The 19,821-nt window shown below is 53.4% G+C and overlaps 3 protein-coding genes across 8 annotated transcripts; all 3 read right to left on the bottom strand.

Annotated features, from left to right (window-relative positions):
* Positions 1 to 961: 961 nt before the first annotated feature.
* Positions 962 to 8,505, bottom strand: CHRNB1 (cholinergic receptor nicotinic beta 1 subunit). 3 transcript variants are annotated; one of them, XM_010996534.3, is made up of 11 exons: positions 8,404 to 8,505; positions 8,179 to 8,318; positions 7,564 to 7,608; positions 6,926 to 7,035; positions 6,716 to 6,824; positions 6,180 to 6,327; positions 5,654 to 5,863; positions 2,983 to 3,206; positions 2,346 to 2,527; positions 1,842 to 1,989; positions 962 to 1,538 (listed from the first exon to the last, which is right to left on the bottom strand). In XM_010996534.3, exons 1-11 carry the CDS (start codon positions 8,459 to 8,461, stop codon positions 1,398 to 1,400), a joined length of 1,515 nt encoding a protein of 504 aa, XP_010994836.1. In that variant the 5' UTR covers positions 8,462 to 8,505; the 3' UTR covers positions 962 to 1,397. The 3 variants fall into 3 exon arrangements, with proteins under 3 accessions (XP_010994836.1, XP_031323597.1, XP_064351254.1); XM_031467737.2 differs by having other exon boundaries at positions 962 to 1,266; XM_064495184.1 differs by lacking the exon at positions 2,346 to 2,527 and adding an exon at positions 2,269 to 2,345.
* Positions 8,506 to 8,654: 149 nt separating this feature from the next.
* Positions 8,655 to 16,877, bottom strand: FGF11 (fibroblast growth factor 11). Of its 3 annotated transcripts, none has more exons than XM_064495185.1 (5): positions 16,739 to 16,877; positions 11,959 to 12,069; positions 11,657 to 11,760; positions 10,837 to 11,035; positions 8,655 to 10,565 (listed from the first exon to the last, which is right to left on the bottom strand). In XM_064495185.1, the coding sequence occupies exons 1-5, from the start codon at positions 16,761 to 16,763 to the stop codon at positions 10,495 to 10,497; spliced, it is 510 nt and encodes a 169-aa protein (XP_064351255.1). In that variant the 5' UTR covers positions 16,764 to 16,877; the 3' UTR covers positions 8,655 to 10,494. The 3 variants fall into 3 exon arrangements, with proteins under 3 accessions (XP_064351255.1, XP_010994837.2, XP_010994838.2); XM_010996535.3 differs by lacking the exon at positions 16,739 to 16,877 and adding an exon at positions 13,706 to 15,965; XM_010996536.3 differs by lacking the exon at positions 16,739 to 16,877 and adding an exon at positions 13,706 to 15,961 and having other exon boundaries at positions 10,837 to 10,951.
* Positions 15,988 to 18,147, bottom strand: TMEM102 (transmembrane protein 102). Of its 2 annotated transcripts, none has more exons than XM_064495182.1 (3): positions 17,933 to 18,147; positions 17,434 to 17,809; positions 15,988 to 17,331 (listed from the first exon to the last, which is right to left on the bottom strand). In XM_064495182.1, the coding sequence occupies exons 2-3, from the start codon at positions 17,645 to 17,647 to the stop codon at positions 16,007 to 16,009; spliced, it is 1,539 nt and encodes a 512-aa protein (XP_064351252.1). In that variant the 5' UTR covers positions 17,648 to 17,809; positions 17,933 to 18,147; the 3' UTR covers positions 15,988 to 16,006. The 2 variants fall into 2 exon arrangements, with proteins under 2 accessions (XP_064351252.1, XP_064351253.1); XM_064495183.1 differs by having other exon boundaries at positions 17,434 to 17,782.
* Positions 18,148 to 19,821: the final 1,674 nt, after the last annotated feature.

The following is a 19,821-nucleotide window of genomic DNA, read 5'->3' as shown; positions in this document are numbered from 1 at the left end:
CTGTGAGTTGTAGCCCTATTCTCCCTCTTAGGACAACTTCCAGCAGTTGAGTAGGTGTGACAGCCTGCTGACCCTAGGTATTTCACTGTAATTGCTGCAGCCACTAGGCTCAAGCTGACTTTGCTCTGACCTCCAGGCAGAAACATTAACTCAGTCCAGTTCACACAGCCTGCTGGGCACAAGATCTTCACATCCCAGAAAGGCCCTGCCTTCAAACAGGTGCAGCCCTTTCTCTAAACTGAAAGGAAACTGAGGCACAAAATGTGTGATGGCCATAAGAGACACCAACACCCTTTCTTATTCCACTCCTAGCCTCCCAGGGGCTTCAATTCCTTGTCCCTCCTCCTCCCCTCCCATGTATTTTGTCCAGTGTTATACAAGGATGGGCAAGTAAGCTAAGTGAAGCTGATCAGGTGGGTGGGGGCTTTGAGGAACTCTGGTACAAATACCTTGACCAGAGTGGGCAGCTATTAACCAGCAGGTTGCTGCCAACAGGGGAGCAGACCTAGTGTCACTGCAGTTCATTAAATTTTTCAAGAGAAGTGAGAAATTCAAATTTCTCTGTGAAATATCCACATTTTAAAAGTAGTGAACAGTTCAAATTTTAAGTTTTGCTTGCCAAAAATATGGGCGAAACAAAACACACCAGTTTGCAACTCCTGGTATATATTGTATAATGCTTTTCTTCCCATCTTCTCATATGATCCTCAGACTAGCTTCATTTTACAGATGGGGAAACTGAGGCACAGAACAGTTTAGTAGCTTGTCCAAGTTCTGAGCAGCTTGTCCAAGTTGGAGCAATTCCAACTTGAGTGGAGGTTTTTAAAGTGCACCTATCCCCCCCATTACAAATGCACCCTTTTAGAAGTAACCCTTTTTTATCCTAAAAATAATACTTATTACAAAATACAGTAAACTACAGAAAGGTAAAAGCAAAGAAAAATGACGACTAGTCCCAACATGCAAACATAAGCACTATTACTTAGTGTATTTCCTTACAGAAAAAAAAAATCCCTATTTATTCAACCAATGCTAAGCACCTACTTAGGTTAGGACCTGTGCTAGGTGCTTGTACAGTGAACAAGACATATTTCCTGCCCTCTTAAGGCTTACAGTCTAGTTCTTGTTCTTTGTTCCATTTCGTTGGGAACCTAGGTGTTAATATCCAAAGGAGCTTCTTCAAGAAGCCAAAGAGTGAGTAAATGGATAGTGCATTTCAGGTGGGTTCAAAGCCTCCATCTGCCCAATTCCACTTAGCCTTCCTCCCTAGAAACGAAATGATGAGAGGACTAGATTCCTAAGTGAGAAAGTTAATGTGTAGAAAGGGACAAGGCTTAAGAGTACTGCCAAACTCTCAATTCAACTGGCCGAGGACCAGGGTCTCGGCCATCTGGTCCTCAAGGAAAGGGGTCGGGAGGGGGCAAGTTGTACGTGGCGTCCAGAAAGATGACAAGGGTCCCGACGCTCGTGAAGATGATGAAAGTCCACAGGAAGAGGCGGTCCACTACCATGGCCACAAATTGCCAGTCCTCCTTCAGCTGGGAGTAGGCAGAGGAAACTGTTCCTAAGCTCCAGACCCCCAGGGAAGGCCGTCCCCAAGGCCCTGTACCCTACCCTGGTCCTCCTACCACAGCTTTGAGACTAGGGTGGGTTGCAGAACAGTGGAGAGAGAAACCGCGCGCGAGGGTTGTGAATAAAGCACTACTCGGAAAGCATGGGGCGGGACCGAGAGAGGCACACTTCCAATCAGATATAAAACTGAGTTCTAGGGGCGGAGCCTGAGCTTGCGGGTGGAGCCAATGCCGCCCAGGCCCTGCACTGCTCCACCCTCTTTGACTTACCGCGTCGTGGTCTTCCTTTTCCTGCAGTTGTCGAGCGATGTAGCTGATCGAGGAAACGACCTCTCGTAGCTCGGGAGGCAGACCCACAGTCCGGTTTGGACCATCGATAAATCGCCGCAGGTCCGGGGCAGACAGTTCAGGCTGGAACCTGGAAGAGGCGGGACTCTTTGGCCACGCCCCGGGCGCAAAGACACCCAGCCAGCGCCGGTGCTCTCGACGCCCGCCTCAACTCCCTCCTCCAACGTCTGTCCAGTTTTCAAAACTTGACAGGGCCCTTAAGGCTCTCGCCGATGGCGGCGACCTCTCTAGCCTTCCGCAATTCCTCCTATCCCCTTACGCTTTAGTTCCCACCTCTCCGCAAACTGGGCAACAGAAGGAATACTACAACTCCCATGATGCTCAACCACGGCATCATCCGGGAGCTTACGTCGCCTGCCTCCGCACAGTCTTCAGGGAACTGTAGTTCTCCTCCCTTCTACGTGGGCGATGGGGAGTAGACACTACCTGTTGGGTTTGGGGAAGAGAAAATCATTCGGTGGCTTGCGGATGAAATATTCATCTGTTCCCCGACCCCAGCCACTTCCTGGAGACTCCCTGAGGGCTACTAGAGGCCGCTCTGGCATCTGGTCTCTCTCGGGTTTGGGCCTCTTCATACCCAGATACAGAGGAAGTTTGTGAATGAAGATCTGCAAAAGGAGAGGCGTGTTGGAGGGGGATCTCTTGCTTTCAGAGCAGAAGGGGAGCCGCCAACCACCCCCACGCCATATGCCCATTCCTGCGCATGCGTGCATCCGTCCCACAGACAAGGAAATGCTCATACAGCCCTGAGTTCTTAAGTGGGTTGGGAGGCATCCTAACTGGAAAGAAAAGTCCTGAGGGCTTCCACCCTGATATTTCCTAACCCTGAGAATGTTTCCTTGGGACCCGCAATGGGCGATATTAATGAAGAGAGTCTGAGACCTAAGAAATGATATTGATGATAAAATTAATTGTGCAACATTTCAACACCCAAGGCCTTGGCACTTTGACACTCTACCAGGAGTTGTAGTTCTCCCTCAGGTCTGTGAAAGGGAAGGTGGAAGTTGGTGGGAGGGAGGAGAGATACCTGGAAAAAAGCCAAATAGGTTGGAAGAGATCTTACCTGACGGACCCAAAGGGGCATTTGGTGGGTGTGGGGTGAGCGATGGTGCAGGTTGAGGACTACGACGCTAAGGATGACTGAGAAAGTGACGAGCACCATAGTGAACATGAGGTACTTGATAATGATGGGGACAGACAGGGAAGTCTCAGGCACTTTGTCTGCCAGCAGCAGCAGGAACACAGTAAGGGTCAGCAGGGCAAAGATCGAGAGCCCCATCTTCTCTCCTTGGGGGACAAGGGGGAAGGCAGAAGGATTAGGCTTTGCCAGAAGGCAATCTCCATGGCATAATCAGTGACTGTGTTACCAGCCCACTCAAGGACAGGCTTTTTGAAGGGCCAGTAAATGACTCCTACATTTATACCTCCAACCTGAACTTACTCCCCTAAATTCCTGACTTGTATCCTCCTGCCTACTTAACCTCTCCATTTGAGTGTCCAATAGACATCTCATACTTAACATATCCAGAACTTAATCCCTTCACCACTGCATCCTCCCATAGTTTCCCCCATTTCATAAATGAAAACTCCATCTTTCCTGTGGCTCAGACTGAAATCCTTTGAATCATTCTCAACACTCCTCTTTTTCATCCCATATCCAGTCCATCCCAAACTTTACTGGCTCTACCTTCAAAATATATCCTGAAACCGATGACTTATCACATATACCACTACCATCCTGGTACAAACCACCATTACCTCAGATCTGAGTTACTATAAAGGCCTCCTCTTTGCTTCATCCTTTGCCCCCGCTGACTTTTCTTAACAGAGCAGCCAGATTAATCCTGTTAAAATGTAAATCAGATCACAGCACTTCTAGGGGAGGGGATAGCTCAGTGGTAGAGTGCCTACCTAACATGCACAAGGTCCTGGGTTCAATCCCCAGTACCCCCACTTAAAAAATGAGTAATTATCTCCTCCCCTTAAAAAAAAAAAAAAGAAAGAAAGAAAAGGCAGATCATATCACTCCTCATCTCAGAAGCTTCCAGTGGCTTCTCATCTCCTTCAGCATAAAAGCCAAAGTCCTTACTATGGTCTATAAGTCATTCCCTCTAGCTCTCTGACTTCATCTCATACTGTTTTCTCTCTTGCACATGTCATTCAGTTACACTGACTATTTCTTGAATATTCAAAGCACACTCCCACCACAGAGCCTTTGCATTCACTGTTAATTAACTCCTGGTAATTTCTTCCCCCAGATATCTGTCAAGGTCATTCTCTCACTTCCTTCCAGTCTTTTTTTCAAATACTGATCAAATATCCCCTTTTTAGTGAGGCATTTATTGACCATCTTATTTTTAAACTGCAACTCCTACCCCCATTCTTGTTTTCCCTTTTCCTTCTTCATTTTCCTCTTCTGTATACCATCTAATGGATTTATTTATTATGTTTATTGACTATCTATCTCCCCCACTAGAATGTAAACTCCTAAGAGCAGGGATTTTTGTCTCTTTAATTCACTGATGTATTCCCAGTGCTTTGCACATTACAAATGCTCAACAAATATTGTTGCATGAATGAATGGACCAACCCCTGTAGCAGGAATTATATCACAATTTGAAGCATCTAAAAATGAAACAATATATAAAAATATGTCAAGTGACTGGTTATTCCTATGGGATACAACAGGCACTGCAAACTTCATGGAAGGTATTGAAATAAATTACTTTCATGGCCTGTTCTACTTTAGTCCTATAATATTGGGTTCCAAGATTTTCCTTGCTCCAGGAGGAAGAAGTTACATGTGGAAGTGTGTTCTAGAAATGCATCACTCTGTTTCCCTAGACAGAGAAAGAACTTGATTCCAGACTGAAAGAAAGCACGTTTTGAACACCAGAGTTCAGGATATTGGTCTTTGAATCAGCCTGGTGCTAACCAGGGCTGAAATAGCAACACTGTCTCTCTCTAACTGGGTAATGTAATGACTTACACTCTCGTAGCCTCTTTATCTTCCTCTGTAAAATGGAAAGACAATTCAGTACCTACCTTACACAGTTGTTGTGACTATTAGAATTGAGTTAATATATTTAACATGTTATTTGTATTATCTTATAGCAAGTGCTCAAAATTAGCAAAGACAATACCTATACTTATACAGAACTTACCGGGTACCAGGCATAGTTCTATTAACTCAGTTAATCTTCAGAATAATCCTTTGTGGTAGGGACAATGACTGGCCTATTTCCAGATCAGGAAACTAAGACACATAGAGATTAAGAAATTTACCCAAGGTTACTCTGTTACCACGTTATGCTGTCTCCCAGAGAAATGTTGTCTATTATTTCGAAGGGAGATAGCAGGCTAAGGGAGTAGTAGGTGTCTGACAAGTTGGGGAGAGAGGATGCCAGGAATGGGGAAAAGGAAAGGAAGAGTTGTCTAAGCCTGGGACTTTGTTGATCAGAGGAGTGGAGGTTCCAAGGATGAGATCATAGGATTCTGAAGGGAAGAGTTTAGAAGTTATTGGGTGCAGAAAAGTCAGCAGCAGAGGGGGGTCAGAGCCTGAGATTGGAGGGAAAACCTGGATCCAGATGCAAAGGCTCTGCTTGAAAGGATAATCTGGGTGAGACTGCTGAAGCACAATCCATGATGGCTTGAGTTAGCAGGAAAACCTTGCCTGAAGAGGGAGAATCTGAGCTATTGGTAAGAAGGGCTGCTGGGGCCCCTTTCCCCCTTACCTGCATCTGGTGGCAGGTAGAAGACGAAGATGGCCAGGAGAGTGATGAGGATGCACGGAGCAATGACGTTGACCAGGTAGAAGAGAGGCTTCCGGCGAATGATGAGGTAGAAGGCAACCTGTTCATGCCGTCCTTCCCTCCCTCCCCTAGGATCCACTGGAGGCTGGATTAGCCGAGAAGGCTTGTGGATAATCTCCCACTGGCCATTCTCTTGGAGGGGGAGGGAAGGGAAGAAGAGCGGAAGAAGGGGACACAGATGTGGGACCTGTCTTTGTTGGTACCAGACATGGCTTTCTCTGCTACATCCTAAAGCAGAGGGGCCTGATGTAATAAGGGGCCAGCTATGGACACTGAGCTGGGCAGCCCAGCTCTAATAAACTTGAACAAGTCTCAATTTCCATATCCACAAAATATAGTCATATCTATCTTGCCGAACCCACAGGGACTCGCTGATGGAGTATATTTATCAGCCTGTTAGAAACTGGAAATCATAAAGCCAGTGGACGTGGGAGCCATGCTCACTCACCAATGAAAGTCCCTTCATGAATGTGCACTTCCTGCCGTTCCTGCCCATCGGGACCCAAGCCAGTCTGCAGGCTGACCTCTGAGCTGTCATAGCTATAGGAACTGAACACCATGGTGCAGTTCTGCCAGTCAAAGGGGAAGTAGGTGACCTGAATGGAGCGGGGAGTCACTAGAGCTGCCAGAGAACTGATCGGGGTTGAGGGAGTTGGAGAGGTCACAGGGTAGTTAGGGATCAGAGGATATGGGGCACCAGGAAGATAGGGGCCACCAGGGAAGATCATAGAGAAGTAGGGTCACAGAGGAAATGGAAGGTAATCTGGGGAGGCCATGGACAAAGTGGGGAGGGGTCACTAAGGAAGACTGGAAGTCAATGAAAATGGACAAAGAAGATGAAACAACGGAATGTAAGGGGGCAAGAGAGGTGAGGGTCCATGGGGGATAATGGAGGAGAAGATGGGGGACTATGGGGAGTCAGCGTGTCTGAGGAGAGGGAGGGTTTCTACAAGCGCCTGAGCTTCCCAGGAGGAGCCGGGAGACCTGGATACTGCAGCTGCTGCGATAGATGCCTGGGGGCTGCCAGCGCACGGAGCCGTCGGAGGACACCACAACGTTGATGTCCAGAGCAACATCAAAATTCCCGTCATTGCTGCAGAGAAAGAATCTTCTCACTTTGGATCAGGCCCCGACCCCGGTGCCCCGCCTCTTCAGAGGCCCTGCCCCACCTTCCAGACTTTGGGAACATCCTACTTGTTTAGGAGCACCACATCTGGTAGCCACACCGATTGGGCCGTGATGCGTAGTGAATCGATGCCCTCGTGCTCTGCAGGGTCCCAGCTCAGCCTGTAGTCAGTCCACTCCTAGGAAAGCAGAGGCTGAGGGGCTGTCTGGGGCTGGAGGTTAGGAGACTTGGGGTGCACAAAGGAAGCCCAGGCAGGGAGTGCAAGGGAGGGGAGCATCTTAGGCATGGGCTGTGGTTCTGGAGGCTGGGGCTCTGATTTCGGCTCCACCTGCACTCTTCGGGACCTCATCAGCTAATTTCCCCTTCTCTCGCACCGGGCCCCAATTTTGTATTCTCTGAAAATGAAAGGGTTGCACTAGCTAGCATCTAAAATGGTGATTTTCAAACTGCAGCTAGCGACGCTTTAATAGGTCAGGAGTCAAACAAGTGGCCCCAAACCAGTGTTAAAACAAACGAAAAATACAATGAAAAATGCATGGAGTGCAACTCCCATAGTAAAGATAAGTATTGTTTCCTGAAGCTTCTGTTTCAGTTATAAATGTGTTTTCTGAGATCGTGATGCAAGAAGTATTCTAACTGGGCTGGACATTTGAGGAAATTGTAAAGGTAGTGGGATGCCCTTTCCCATCCCTCTGGATCTCCTTACCAGGTCTAAGTAGACCTTTGTGCTCATCTCCTCATCCTTCTCGTTCTAGAAGAGAAAAGTTTAAAGGGCAGATATGATGTGAATGTATAGAAATAAGGGGGCTCTGTGGGTCAAGCTCTCTCTGGAACCTCCCCTCTTCTTCTGAGCCGCACCCTTTTAAGTCCAAGCCCCGCTTCTTAAAACTGCTTTAGTTTATGCCCTACCTCTATCTCGAGAACTTCCTGTGGTACCTACTGTTCGCCAGTTCATATACCTGCCCCGAATCTCCGCCCACAGTTGTTTATTAACCCCGTCCCGCACCAAGCTCCGCCCCAGGCTGTGACCCCGCCTCAAGGTCCGCCCTCCGGCTAGTCCATTGGCCCCAACTTCACTTCAAGATCCGCCCACAGGCTAGTTCATCATCTTGCCCGGCTCTACCCTGGCCCGTCCAGCAGCCACGCCCACAGCTTGTCCATTGGTCCGATTTCGACCCAATCGCTGCTAACGACCAATCTATCTCCAGCCTGGCCTCGCCCCAGGCCCCCTCCTCAGTTGTTCCTGGGTCCCGCCCTGCCTAAAGCCACGCCCCCTAGCCGGCTAGTGAGCTAGACCTCAGCTGTCCGAGTACGCGCTCACCAGGCTGATAAGTTGCGCCAGGCTAAGACCAATGCTGACACCGACGCGGTCTCCCACCTCCCGCGCCGGCCGTACCGAACTATCGTAGCCCGAGAACAGTTTCTCGCGAAGTCGGCCCTCTGCCTCCGAGCCTTGGGCGCCTGGAGGAGGAAAGAACTAAGTGAAGCCATGGTGCGCAGCCACGATCTCTGGCCCTGTCACTGCCCCTTTGAGGCCTAGACTTACCTGGGGCGTGTGGAGCCCCCAGGGCCCCCAGCAGCAGCAGCAGCGCCCCTGGGATCATAGCCCGCCCGCGTCGCTCAGTGAGCTCGCTGGGTGAGCCGCCGGGACAGCCAGCGCAGGGGAAGTGACGAGGCGCCCAGGAATGTGCACCTGTTGTCAGGGGGCAGCCGCCAGCCCACCCGCCCCGCCCCTGGGACTTTATCCCCGCCCCGAGCAACTGCCAATGCCTGCCTCCCACAGATGACAGACAACACTTCAGTTGTATAAATCTTCTTTAATTTCAGAAAGCATGGAGTGGAGACCCTGTCCCCTGGGAGCAGAGCCAGGAGATGGGTGGAGCCTGAGCGGTGTCTGTGTGGGTGAGGGGAGCATCCATCCCGCTTGCAACAAGCCAGAAGTAGAAAGAGCCTGAGGAAAAGTGACCTGCCTGAGATCTATCCCCTCCCTTTTGGGCCTCCTCAGTCTACTCAGCTCAAATCTGGGACCTCTCAGAATCTCCTTCCTAGTTCACTGATGGGCTCCTGATCTTTCTCAGGCCTGTCCCGGCTATCTGCATTTTTTCAGAAAAATCTAGTCAGGCCCTTTTTGGGTACCTAAAGCCCAGCTGAGGTTATAAGCCTTAAGGTAAAGCAAATTCTATTCAGTTAGAAGTTCTGGGGGTGATGGTGTATGAGGTCTAGAGCCCAAGTGGCCCTCACCCTACTTGGCCTGACCTGTAGTGGAGATAGGTGGGACTTATGCTGAATTGGGGTCTCCTCATGGTGGGGGGTCAAGGTTATGTGCCATTTATATTTTTTATTCTAGACCCATTACCCTAAACACCTCAGATTTAAAGGGGACTTGGAATTCCTGCTGAGGTAGCTAAATGTTCATGTCCCCCAAGCTCAGGCACAGGTCCAATCATGCCATGGTTCTGGCCCCTTCCCTATCCAAGCTTTCCTGCTATAAGCCAGGGATTCCTTCCAAAACTCCTCTGCCCTTCCTCAGACTCTTTCCCTGGCAGGACCACAGTTAAGTTGCAGGAGCTAGAAACTATATGTAAAGATAAAGTTAGCATTCTGTAGGAAGAAAGAGATTTTTAGAAAATTATCTAGGAAAAACAAGATGTGGTTCTTGATTCATCCAGCACTTAATTCTTTGTGAATCACAGCTGAGTCCTTTCCAGAGCTCATCCTTAAAAGGTTAACACTAGAGAAGGTGGGAGGATGGGTCTAGAACTTACTCTAGAGCAATAATATGGCTATATAGGTCCCAGTTCCATCCTAGAGGGAAGGGCTGAGAGTTGTGGTCTATGTCCTAGAGCTGAGATCTGGAAGGAAGAATGGCTCCATATGTGTCTAGAACACCATGCTCTAGAATTGGGTGTCTCTGGGATAAGAAAGTTAAACCTGTGGTAATCTGAGACTGGTCCCAGTTCAGGCCAAGGCCAACAGCTGGACAGGGCTCAAATCCAGCCTCTCTCTACTTGGAAGCCAGGGGTCCATCTGGGTCAAGGACAGAAGCCTGATGGATCCAGAACAGAGCCTGACAGCATGTCTGTGTTCCAGCACAGAGCCTGAGTGCAGAAATGGCCCTAGCTGGGGTGCCTGGTGTTCCAGAATCTGTCTGGAACAAGGCAAAAGGTGGAGGAAGGAAAGAAGGAAACGAATCCTGAGCTCCAGTGGACCTATAAATCTATGGCTCAGTGGCAATGAAAAGAGCATAAGACTCTGGGGGCTGGCTGAGCCCGGGGTGGGGAAGATTTATGCCCTGGTTCTGTCAGTTTCAGACCCCCATCGTCATCTCAGGAAGAGGCTTTGGTGGGGGGGGGCATGAGTGTGCAAGGAAAGAAGTGATCAGCCAGGACTATTTTCAGACACTTCACCCCAGCTCAGACCCCTTCCTGGGCCCAAGGATCTAAGGGTCTCAGCAGCCCTGGAAGTCACAGCCAGCCCCTAGGCTCCCTCAGGCTAGAGCACCTGGTGGGACCTGGCTGCTCAGGGCATGAGTGTGGCAGCAGGGGTGAGAGCAGGGCCAGGAGTGGGGCTGGGAGACAGACTGTGGTGGTGGTGGGCTCAGTGTAAGTGCAGGGAGCCTCCAGCCAGGGGCTACATTTCAGGGGGCAGGGGGACTGGAAGGGGAGGTCTCAGGGACACTGTGGAGAGAAGGCTCCCGATACATGGCCACTGTGAAGGGGAGAGAGAGGAACAGGAAGGAGAGTTAGGCACACAGAGAGCTCTAAAAGGGCTCCCTTCCCCTATACCCACCCTCTGGGAACCCCAACCCACAGAAGGAGCGCTCCCCAAACCCCCAAGGCCAAAGCCTTCCTGGCTTGACTTGTCATAATAGGTATCCCCTTAAAACACCTATAGTCCCTGAGCTTGTGTCACTAAATGTCCACGACAAGGTCAATACCCTTCCATGTGGCCCACCTCTCCCTGGAGGGTCCAAACTCACCCTCCAGGAGCTTGGGCACAAAGTGGGCTGCTGCCTTGGTCTTCTTGACTCGATTTCCCTTCATGACTCGGCCCTCCTTGTCCAGGCCCAGGTACCAGGCCCGGCCAGAACGGCGCTGGCGATAGAGAGCAGAGGCATACAGGACATAGTAATTCTCAAAGACGCACTCCTTAAAGCGACACTCAGCTGTGAAATGTGGCTGAAGAGACAGAGACCCAGAAAGGCACACACAGACAGACAGAGAGATAAAAAGACACATCACTGGACAGAAGGGGACCCTGAGAAGAACAAGCCAGGATACAATCCACACAATTTAGGCTGGGAGGGCCAACCTCTGAGTCCATGCAGGAACTGGGAGAAAGGAAGGATAAGGAAGAGTCTGGTGGCCCCCTGAGGGCCGGAAACTAGACTTCGGGGGGCCCTGGGATAAGAAGACACCATCTCTCTACTTTCAACCTCCCACCATCCAGGGGACCTGGAAGGAATTCCTGCTTGGAGGAATTCCTGAATCCTTCCCCTATATCCTGAATGACTCTGGGGAAGTGAGTAATAATGAGGTCTGGAGGAGGTAGGATGAGACAAGGGGGTCTTAAAAGGCTGAAAGAGTTGGACATTCAAAGAGCCAGAGGTATTTGGAGGCGCTGTTCAAGGAGGAGGGACTGGAGGCACCCTAGAGGAGGTGTCCGAGAGTGGGCAATGAAAGCAGGACATCAGAAAGAGCTGGAGGAGAGGAAGCCCTGAGCTGCAAAACATCTGTCATCAAGAAGGCTGTCACTAGGGGAGTCCCCACACCCGAGACCACTCAGCCTCCTTGTCTCACCGAGCTGTAGAGCAGCCCCTCAGCATTCATGGCCATGTAGTGACCCAGCTTGGTACTCTGGATGGTGACCACACGGAGCCCCACGGGAATCAGGTTGAAATGGGCTGGAGGTGGAGAGAGGGGGCATCAGTACCCCAGACTTCCAACTCCCAGCTGGGCCCCCCTCCAGGTTCCAGTTCTACTTCTTCCCTTGGGAGTCAAAGAGCCAGATTGAAAACAAACGAACCCAAAGTGGGAAGAGGATGATCATCTCCTATGCCTGCTCTTCCCCTCCCCACCCAGCAGCTGGCTCCCCCTCTCACTGAAAGAGCTGGTGTCCTCTGGGGTGCCCTGGATGCTCCCGTCAGGATTTGCCTGGAGGTAGAAACCCTGGCGGCAGAACAGTTTGGTGACGATGCCTTTGAGCTGAGGCTCTGGAGAGAGAGACATTCATCTTGAAACATGACATCTCTGTTCCCAAAAACATTCGTACACTTGGCGGGATCAGAGGAGAGAAAGAAGGGAGAACCGAGGGAAGGAAGTGGGTCCCAGGGCCCCAGCTCACTGACCTTCCAAGCAAGCTCTCTCCCCCTCCTCTTGGACTCCTGAGGAAGCTGGGGTGTGGGTCCCCTTCTGCTTCCTCTAACCACCAGCTTTCAGTTTAATTTATTGAAATTTATTTAAAGGCTTAATTCCTACTCTACAGCTCAATCAGAATGGGGGAGGGGAGAAGAGAGAAGAGCAAGGGGAGAGATACATGAAAACGCAGGACAGAGGGAGGCAGGCAGGACTGCTGAAGGGGCAGTATGTTTGCGAGTTGGGGGGCAGTAAGGTGACCACAGGGTAGGGGAGCCCCCTCAGGAGGGGGGTGGGACTGGGCCTGACGCTGACTCAGCACCTGCTCCTGCGGCTGCCGCTCTCTTGGCGCGGGCCTCTCCTTGGTCCAGCGCCGGACTGTCACTGACCCATCTGTCTGTCTATCTGTCTGTCAGTCTGCTGGCTCGCGGGGGCTCAGCCCTCCCTGAGGCTCAGCCTCTCCCCTTCAGCCAGGTAACCCGCCTGGGGTGTGGGACATTCGGTACCAAACCAAGGAAATGGGGGAGGGGGCCGGGGAGCTGGCGAGGCAAGCTGAGTCACGTGGGGGGCCGGGTCCCACTCAAAGGGTGGGCTGCGGACCGTACCACTACCAAGTGCCGGCGGCGGTGAGGAGGAGGGCGCAGGGGGTAGGGGGCTCCCCCTAGGGGAGCTGGGAGCGAGCGGGAGCGAAGCCAGAGGGACTCCCTGCCTGTCGCAACTGGACGGGGACCACAGGCTAACCCGCAAACTCTCCTCCCCCGGCTCTTGCTTCCTGCCGACTTCCCGGTACCCCCTCATAGGTGGTACGACCCCCAGTCTCAGTGAGGGTCTCCAGTCTGAGTTCGTCGCAGCAGAGGGTCCCCTGAGCCCCTGGGACCCGATTTCTGAGTCGCGTAGGGGTTTATAGGGGGTGCCCGGCTCCCGGCTTGCAGCGCAGGTCACAGGAGGAGGGCGCACAGAGGGGCGGGCTGGCGAGGTAGCTGCAAGGACACCCGGGGGAGAGCTGGGGAGATTGGCGCCGAGCCAGGCCAGCTCGGCCAGGGGGAACCGAGCCAAGGCATGGAGGAGCGGGAGAACCGGGGCGGGGGCGGGGCTGCCGGAGCCGCAGAAACCCTCGGGGTGACCCAGGCGTCCGGAACCCCCAGGCCCCTCCGCTCCGGATGGAAAGAATCGCGAGAGCCGGCACGTAGGCGGAGGACGGTGGGGGTGGGGACTCCTGCGTTGGGTTGGGGGGCGAGCGGGAGCTGCTAGGCTTTGGGGTACCAGGCTTAGCCCCCAAGCCTTCCCCTTGCCCTCGAAAGCAAGGAGACTCGGGGTTATGGGCGAAAGAGAAGGGAAACTGAGGCATAGTCTCCCTGAGACTTTGTGGTCCGGGCCCACCCCCTTTCACTTTCAGGGAGCCCCCCTCAGTTGGGCCCCACTCTTTCGAGTCCCTGGCCTCAACCTCCCAGGCAGAGAGACCCCAGGCCCGGAGACCCCGCTCCAGCCACTCACCCGGGCCGCGGTCCGGCCGCGCGGGCCGCCCCCCGCACAGTCGCACCTTGGACAGCAAGATGAGGAGCTGCTTCTGGCAAAGGGACTTGGTGCCGCGGGGACACACGCGCCGCTGCGCCGACACGGGCCGGCTGCCCCCGGGCTCGCGGACCTCCCGCTTCTGCCGGATCAGGCTACTGGCCAGCGCCGCCATGGCGCCCCGGGAGGAGACACCCCCAAACAGGCAGGCGCCCGGAGCGCGCTGGGCTCCCCCGGAGAAGCCCGCTTGCTCACCAGGACATGCTTTCGATGCTCCAGTCCCTACTCACTGCCCTACCCACAGGACCTGAGGATAAGCGCTAGATGACCCCCACCCCAGGCTCCAGCTCCCACCCTTGGGCCCCTGCTAGCTCCACTGGGTCCAACAGCCTATGTACCTCTCAACTGACCCCACCCACGACTTTTGCCCCCACTGAAAACTACCCCTTTCCCTGATCTCCAGTGTCCCTGGCCTCCACTTCCAGTATCCCAAAGCCAAGACCCTCAAATTTTCCAAAACGTGGTTCCAATATCCCCAGGCACCTTTCCACCCTATTTCAGGGCCCTGCACTCCTGCCAAATCCACTCTTGTAATCTTAAGGGTGCGGGTCCTTAGCTTTGGGGATATTGGTTCACTCCACCCCTACTGGGGCAATGCCAATGTCAGGGAAGAACCCAACCTTGATGTCTTTCCCTTTGCCACATTCTAAGTGGAGAATCCCCCACTTTTTTAAAATATTGCAATCCTCAAAATCTATGACTTGAAATACCAGACTGTCCCCATTCAGTGAGAAGAGGTTCCCAGACCCTGTCTCGGGACAATACCATTTTTTACCAAGTCACCCCCATTTCTAGTGGCACAGAGTTCTAGCTGCTGAGCCCCTTTCCTCACCTTGTTACCCTCCACTCCTTTTGAAGTCACCTCCAAATCCGCCCTTCCTAGTGGTTACACCAGGTGGTTGTCTGGAGGGCCCTCTGTCACCTCGGAATAAGGAGCATAGGTTTTGGGTTTTTTTGATTTTTTGGTTTTCCTGGCTGCCCCTTAATTTCCTTGGGAACAGCTGGTGCTGTTTAGATCCCAGGCCCTCCAATCCAACCAGCCCCTCGAGAGAGGAGTGCACCCACGTTGTCACGGGTCCCCAAATGTGAACAGGCCCCCTGTAAGTCAGAGCGCATTACAGCTTTCTGCGACAGGGCTTCCTCGTCCTCCCCGGGACTGCCTATAGCACCCCCTTTTCCTTCCCCGACGCCCCTCAACCTGTCCTGTCTTGTCGATCCGGCGACGGCTGGCGCTGGCTCCGGCTCCAGGCTCCTCCCTCCCTGTACCCCGCAAGCGGAGCTTCCCCCCACGCCTAGCTAGGCGTCCCGGACCCCACGAAGGAGTGAGGGTGTCTCCGCAGAGAGCCCTGGTCCGGCGAAGTGAGCACTGGGCCTGGCGGCTGGACCAAGCGGAGCGGCGGCAGCGGCGGCAGCGGTAGAGGCTGTGGGAAGCTGAGGCGGCGGCGGTGACAGCAGCTCCCCCTCCTCCGAGAGCAGGCCCGGGGGCGGGGCAGGGGGCGGAGACGCCGGGAAAGAGGGGGATGAAGCTGGGCGGGCGGAACCCCAGGGTTCCTTGGAGGCAGGGAGTGGGGACGGTCTTAGAGGCAGACGGAGCCGAGGAAAGGCCGCATGTCTTGGGGTTCAGAGGAGGAGGGACAAGGAGGCGATTCCACTGTACACAACCCTGGATGGGAGGAGAGGTTGGGCTTAAGATAAGTAGAATGGCGGACGCCCTGGGAATGGAGAAAGGGACCCTACTGCCCGGGATGGAGGACAGAACTAGATGAGAAAAGTGGAGGGAATAACTGAAGAGATAGGGGTGGTGGTGAGATCTAGCCTGGGGTGAAATCCGGCCTCCTTAATCTCTCTGCTTTTGTGTGAGCCAAATTGGTCAATCCCTGGTCCTTTCCACGTTTTGTTAGCAATTACCTTCCCATCCCTGTTGACTCTTAAGAGAAAAAAAAAAAACCATAAGTGGGGGGGAGAAGCTTGCTGGAGGTTGCACTGGAGCAGGAGGGATGCTGGCCACAGATCTGGAAAGTGGAGAGGCGGGAATGGAACGACCTGTGTCAGGGATGGGGCAGGAGGAGAATGGGAAGATGGGGAGGAACCGGTGAGGAGGCCTTCTAGAACGTAGTCTTCGGGCCCAGGGCGCTCAGCCTGTCACCCAGGCGAGGGGAGAGCAGTCCCCTCTACATCCCACGGCCAACAAAAGCACTTTCCAAGCTAGTAGGAGCAACATCTTTAATGGGCTCCGCCTCCCACGCCAGCTAAGCCGCCCCCCTTGCGCGCAGCCTTGGCCTCCTCCACAGCGGTGCGGAGGGCCCCGGCAGGGTCCCCGCGAAGCTGGGCCAACGCCCCGAGCAGCGCAGCGGCGCCGTCTCCGGCACGGAGCTTTCGGCCACTCAGAAAATAGTGGGGCAGCGTCCCGGCCTCGAGCACCCGGCCCAGTTCATCCAGCAGCCCGAGGCAGCAGGCGCCCGCATTCTCGGGCCGCGCCAGATAGAGCGCGGGCAGCCGCTCGCAAGCCCAGTAGAGCAACGTCCGCAAGAGGTAGGGAGCCGCGGCCCGGGTCCCAGCCACCAGCGGGCGCAGCAGGGCCTGGGCCGCGGCGTGCGCTTGCAGCAGCGGTGCGGGTATGCGCGACTTGAGCGCCAGCTCCTGGCGGGCGAAGCAGAGCTGCCAGCCGGAGGCGCCCGACCGCTCTGTGCCACCGCCGGGCACCAGGTAGAAGGAGGAAGACTCCGAAACCAGCGGGCCGGCCCAAGAGTGGCTACGAGCCCCCTCGGGCCAGCCGGCCACGGACACCACGGGGATCAGGTCGAAAAGCAGAAGGCGGCGCGGGGGCCCAGGAGTAGCCAGGAGGATGGTGCTGAACCCGGCGTGGCGGGCTGCATGCACCAAGCGCGGGGCACCCGGGACCGGGAACAGGGATTCAGCGACCGCGGCCAGCGAAGCAAAGAACCAGGCAGCCACCTGGGCAGGGCACAATGTGGGCCATGCCTCCAGAGCCTCCGACGGCTTTGGCACTGGGCTGGGGCTAACGTCGGCTGCTGTGGTGACGTCACCATTCGGTTTTTTCAAGGATGAGGGAAAGCCAACATCGGTTACGTCTTCCTGAGGCAGCTCCGGCACTGAAATGTTACTAGGTGATTTTTCCAAACACACATGTGCCCCAGGCTCAGCAACGTCGCCGTGAGGCTGGTCCACAGAGCTCTGCGGGTCCTTGGAACTTCCTTCTCTTTCGGTTGGGAGGATCGAATCACGTCTCCCTGGGACTGGGGGTCCTAGGCAATCCTGCCATGCCTCCCGGACTGAGGTTCCGTGTACTTGCTCTGGGAGGCAGAGCCATGCATAACAGGATCCCACATCCAGTTGTAGCTCCTGTCCAGTGCCGTCTAGCGAAAACACGGGCACCAGGAGTGTGAAGCCGGCGTCATAGTGAGGCCCCCGGGCATAGGGACCTAGAGGTGCAGGCCCCAGATCCAGGGAGCCCTCGCGAATCCCGCCACGAAGCAGCAAGAGCTCAGCCTGGGGAGGAAAGCGAGGGTCCCGGCGGTGAACGAGACCTAAGGGACGAGAAGGGATCCTGAGGGCGTGACCCAAAACCAGGGCGGGGTGGGGCGTGGCAGAGAGCTGGGAGTTCCCGAAGGCAGGGAAGGTTTACTTACCCAGCAGAGAGAAAACAAAATCCTTGGCCTGGAGGAGGTCTGGTCCCGGCTTGGGCCCGTCGCTCCAGCTCTCTTGAACACCTAGCTCCTGAATCAGCTGGGTTAGTTCCTGCAGCTGCGCCCCAGAGCAGAAGTCGATATCCGTGAGCGGCCGGGCTGGGGCTGGGGGCGGTGGGCCCCACCAGGGAGCACTTCCCCAGACCGCGGAAGCCATGTGGCTCTATAGTTTTGGGGCTAGGAAATACACGGACGGTAGGAAACCCGGATGGGTCGTTCTTTTGCTGCCGAAAAGTCTCCCGCGTTCTCTCTTCCCGAGGCCGAGGGAGTGCCCCACAGTCGGCCAATGTGTCTGCAGATCAAGGGCTCTAAATATAATCTTGAAAACGAACAAATAAATACCTCCTCCGTCCCAGTCCTTTTCTCATACGCTGGTCTCCCCCGCCCACGGACCGGTTCACCTGACTCATCAGGTAAAAAGTAGCTGTTGGGCCCCTCCTACCGAAAGCAATAGTCAGTTCCCTCCGCTGCTCCTTGTCTGCCTCCTGTTACCTCTTTTTCTGAAGAGGTTTATGGTTTGCAGCTTCCCTCTTAGGGGTAGCTGCAAGGGCTGAGAAGAAGATGGTTAGAAGGATTCAACAGGTAACTTCTTCCTGCTGCCCACAAGGCCACGCCCCTAAGTTACAACCACGCCCATTTATGGAGGAAGTCAGGGTGGTTCCGGACCCGCCCCGCCTCCAGTGAGAGTTCAATCACTCCTTTTGCTCTGCTGAGATCTCCCGGCGATCCTGGGATTTGTAGTTTATCTTTCGAGCTATCAGGGCTTTGGGGCCACGCCCCCACATCCTTTCCTGTTCCGTTGAAGTAGTGCCTGATGGAAGTTGTAGTTCCCATTGAGATAAATTATTCTGTGCCTTTCCAAGCCCAGGTCAACCCAACACAAACATTCCTTGGGGTTGGAGCAGAGGCATAATAGGATGGATCTGAATAGCAAACCATAATGGGGGACATACCTTACCGCCTAGGGAGAAATAGGGGCCTCTACATCTCATGTGTGAGTAGAGGAACCCTGGTCACTATCTAGAAGGATTCTTCCATGCAAGTATAGCTTCATTTTAGAGATGAGACTGCAGCCTAAAAAGGTTGCACATGACTTGTAAAAGGTCAGAGTTAAGCCAGAGAGGTGTTGGAAAGGGGCTCCCCAGCTGGGTGGAGAAGTATCTCCTTGGAATCAGTGGTGGTAGTATTAGACAAGAACACACAGGTGGTGGCCCAGAAATGGACATCTGACTCAGGGCAGGGACGTATTAATGATGCTCACCTCAGACACATGAGTGGTGGCAGGGAAAACACTTTGGAATATTGTGGCTCGTGTGTCTATATAGAACAGTTACCAGGAATGAAAATCAAGTCCAGAGGGAATTCCCAGCTGGAAAATTATGCTGGCATGGACACAGCTTAATTCTAGGATGAAACTAGGAGACAGAATAATAGGACAGAAAGATGGGAAACCAGGGTGGGAGTGGTAAGGGGGGCAGGGAAATAGGAAACCAGAGAGAGGCTCACAGATCAGGCCAATGTATTACTGAATGAGGAATTCTTACATTCCTTTTCCCAAGGGTCTGCCTCTGGCGTGGATTAGGCCTAAGTCCATGGACAAGATAATTAAGTGGAGACACCTGGAAAAATTAGAGGCCTAAAAAGGAGAGGATTCTCAGAATCCAGAGCTCAATTTGGGGAGCCTAAGTCTCTGGGGTTCCTAGTCACTAACAGAGAGGTCGTCTTCCTCAGTCACCAAGAGCCCCAAACACAGCCCAGAACTGGAGAGTCAAGTTTCTGTACATCTGGTTTTGATTAGAGACACCAGGTCAGGAAAACTGAGGCGTGAGCTCTTTCTCACAGTCCAGGGAAATCAGGCATTAGGTGTCCATCCCTCTACCTTACCTCCTCCCCAGAGGTTGGCTTCTGAGCCACCCTAAAAAGAAATAAGTGCTCTGGGCTCTGTGGGAGTTCTAGGACGCTGGGTATGGGTGACAGGGAGAGGAAAGTTCCTCTAAACTCTAAAGTATTATTCTCCAATAGGATTTTCTGTGATGATGGAAATGTTCTAAATGTGTACCATCCAATACAGTAGCCACCAACCACAAGTGGCTATTGAGCACTTGAGAGATAATGAGACTGAGGAACAGAACTTTTAATTTTAACTAATTTACATTCTAATAGGCATATTTGGCTAATAGCTACTGTGTTGGACAGTGCAGCTCTAGGACCCTGGGGATAATGGGTTTGGCTGTGTAGCTTCGCAGGGGAAGCAGGGGTAATTTCAGTCCTGATCAGGCCCTGTGGGGTGTGGCTGGGTAGATATCACCAAACAACTGCAGAATACTTTTC

The sequence above is a fragment of the Camelus dromedarius genome, chromosome 16 (assembly GCF_036321535.1).
Source record: "Camelus dromedarius isolate mCamDro1 chromosome 16, mCamDro1.pat, whole genome shotgun sequence".
In the NCBI taxonomy this organism is placed as follows: Eukaryota; Metazoa; Chordata; class Mammalia; order Artiodactyla; family Camelidae; genus Camelus; species Camelus dromedarius.
Note: the sequence above shows the minus strand (reverse complement) of the source record. Positions and strands in the feature narration are given on the sequence as shown.

Coding starts and splice junctions, on each gene's coding strand:
- FGF11 (XM_010996535.3), bottom strand. CDS start 13,898: ATGGCGGCGCTGGCCAGTAGCCTGATCCGGCAGAAGCGGGAGGTCCGC. Junction 12,070..13,705: donor GCGGCCGGACCGCGGCCCGG/GTGAGTGGCTGG, acceptor CTCTCTCTCCAG/AGCCTCAGCTCAAAGGCATC. Junction 11,036..11,656: donor AGGGGCTGCTCTACAGCTCG/GTGAGACAAGGA, acceptor CTGTCTCTTCAG/CCACATTTCACAGCTGAGTG.
- TMEM102 (XM_064495182.1), bottom strand. CDS start 17,647: ATGGCTTCCGCGGTCTGGGGAAGTGCTCCCTGGTGGGGCCCACCGCCC. Junction 17,332..17,433: donor TTTTGTTTTCTCTCTGCTGG/GTAAGTAAACCT, acceptor CTCGTCCCTTAG/GTCTCGTTCACCGCCGGGAC.
- CHRNB1 (XM_010996534.3), bottom strand. CDS start 8,461: ATGATCCCAGGGGCGCTGCTGCTGCTGCTGGGGGCCCTGGGGGCTCCA. Junction 6,825..6,925: donor GATGTGGTGCTCCTAAACAA/GTAGGATGTTCC, acceptor CTTTCTCTGCAG/CAATGACGGGAATTTTGATG. Junction 2,528..2,982: donor TGCCCCTTTGGGTCCGTCAG/GTAAGATCTCTT, acceptor CTCCTTTTGCAG/ATCTTCATTCACAAACTTCC.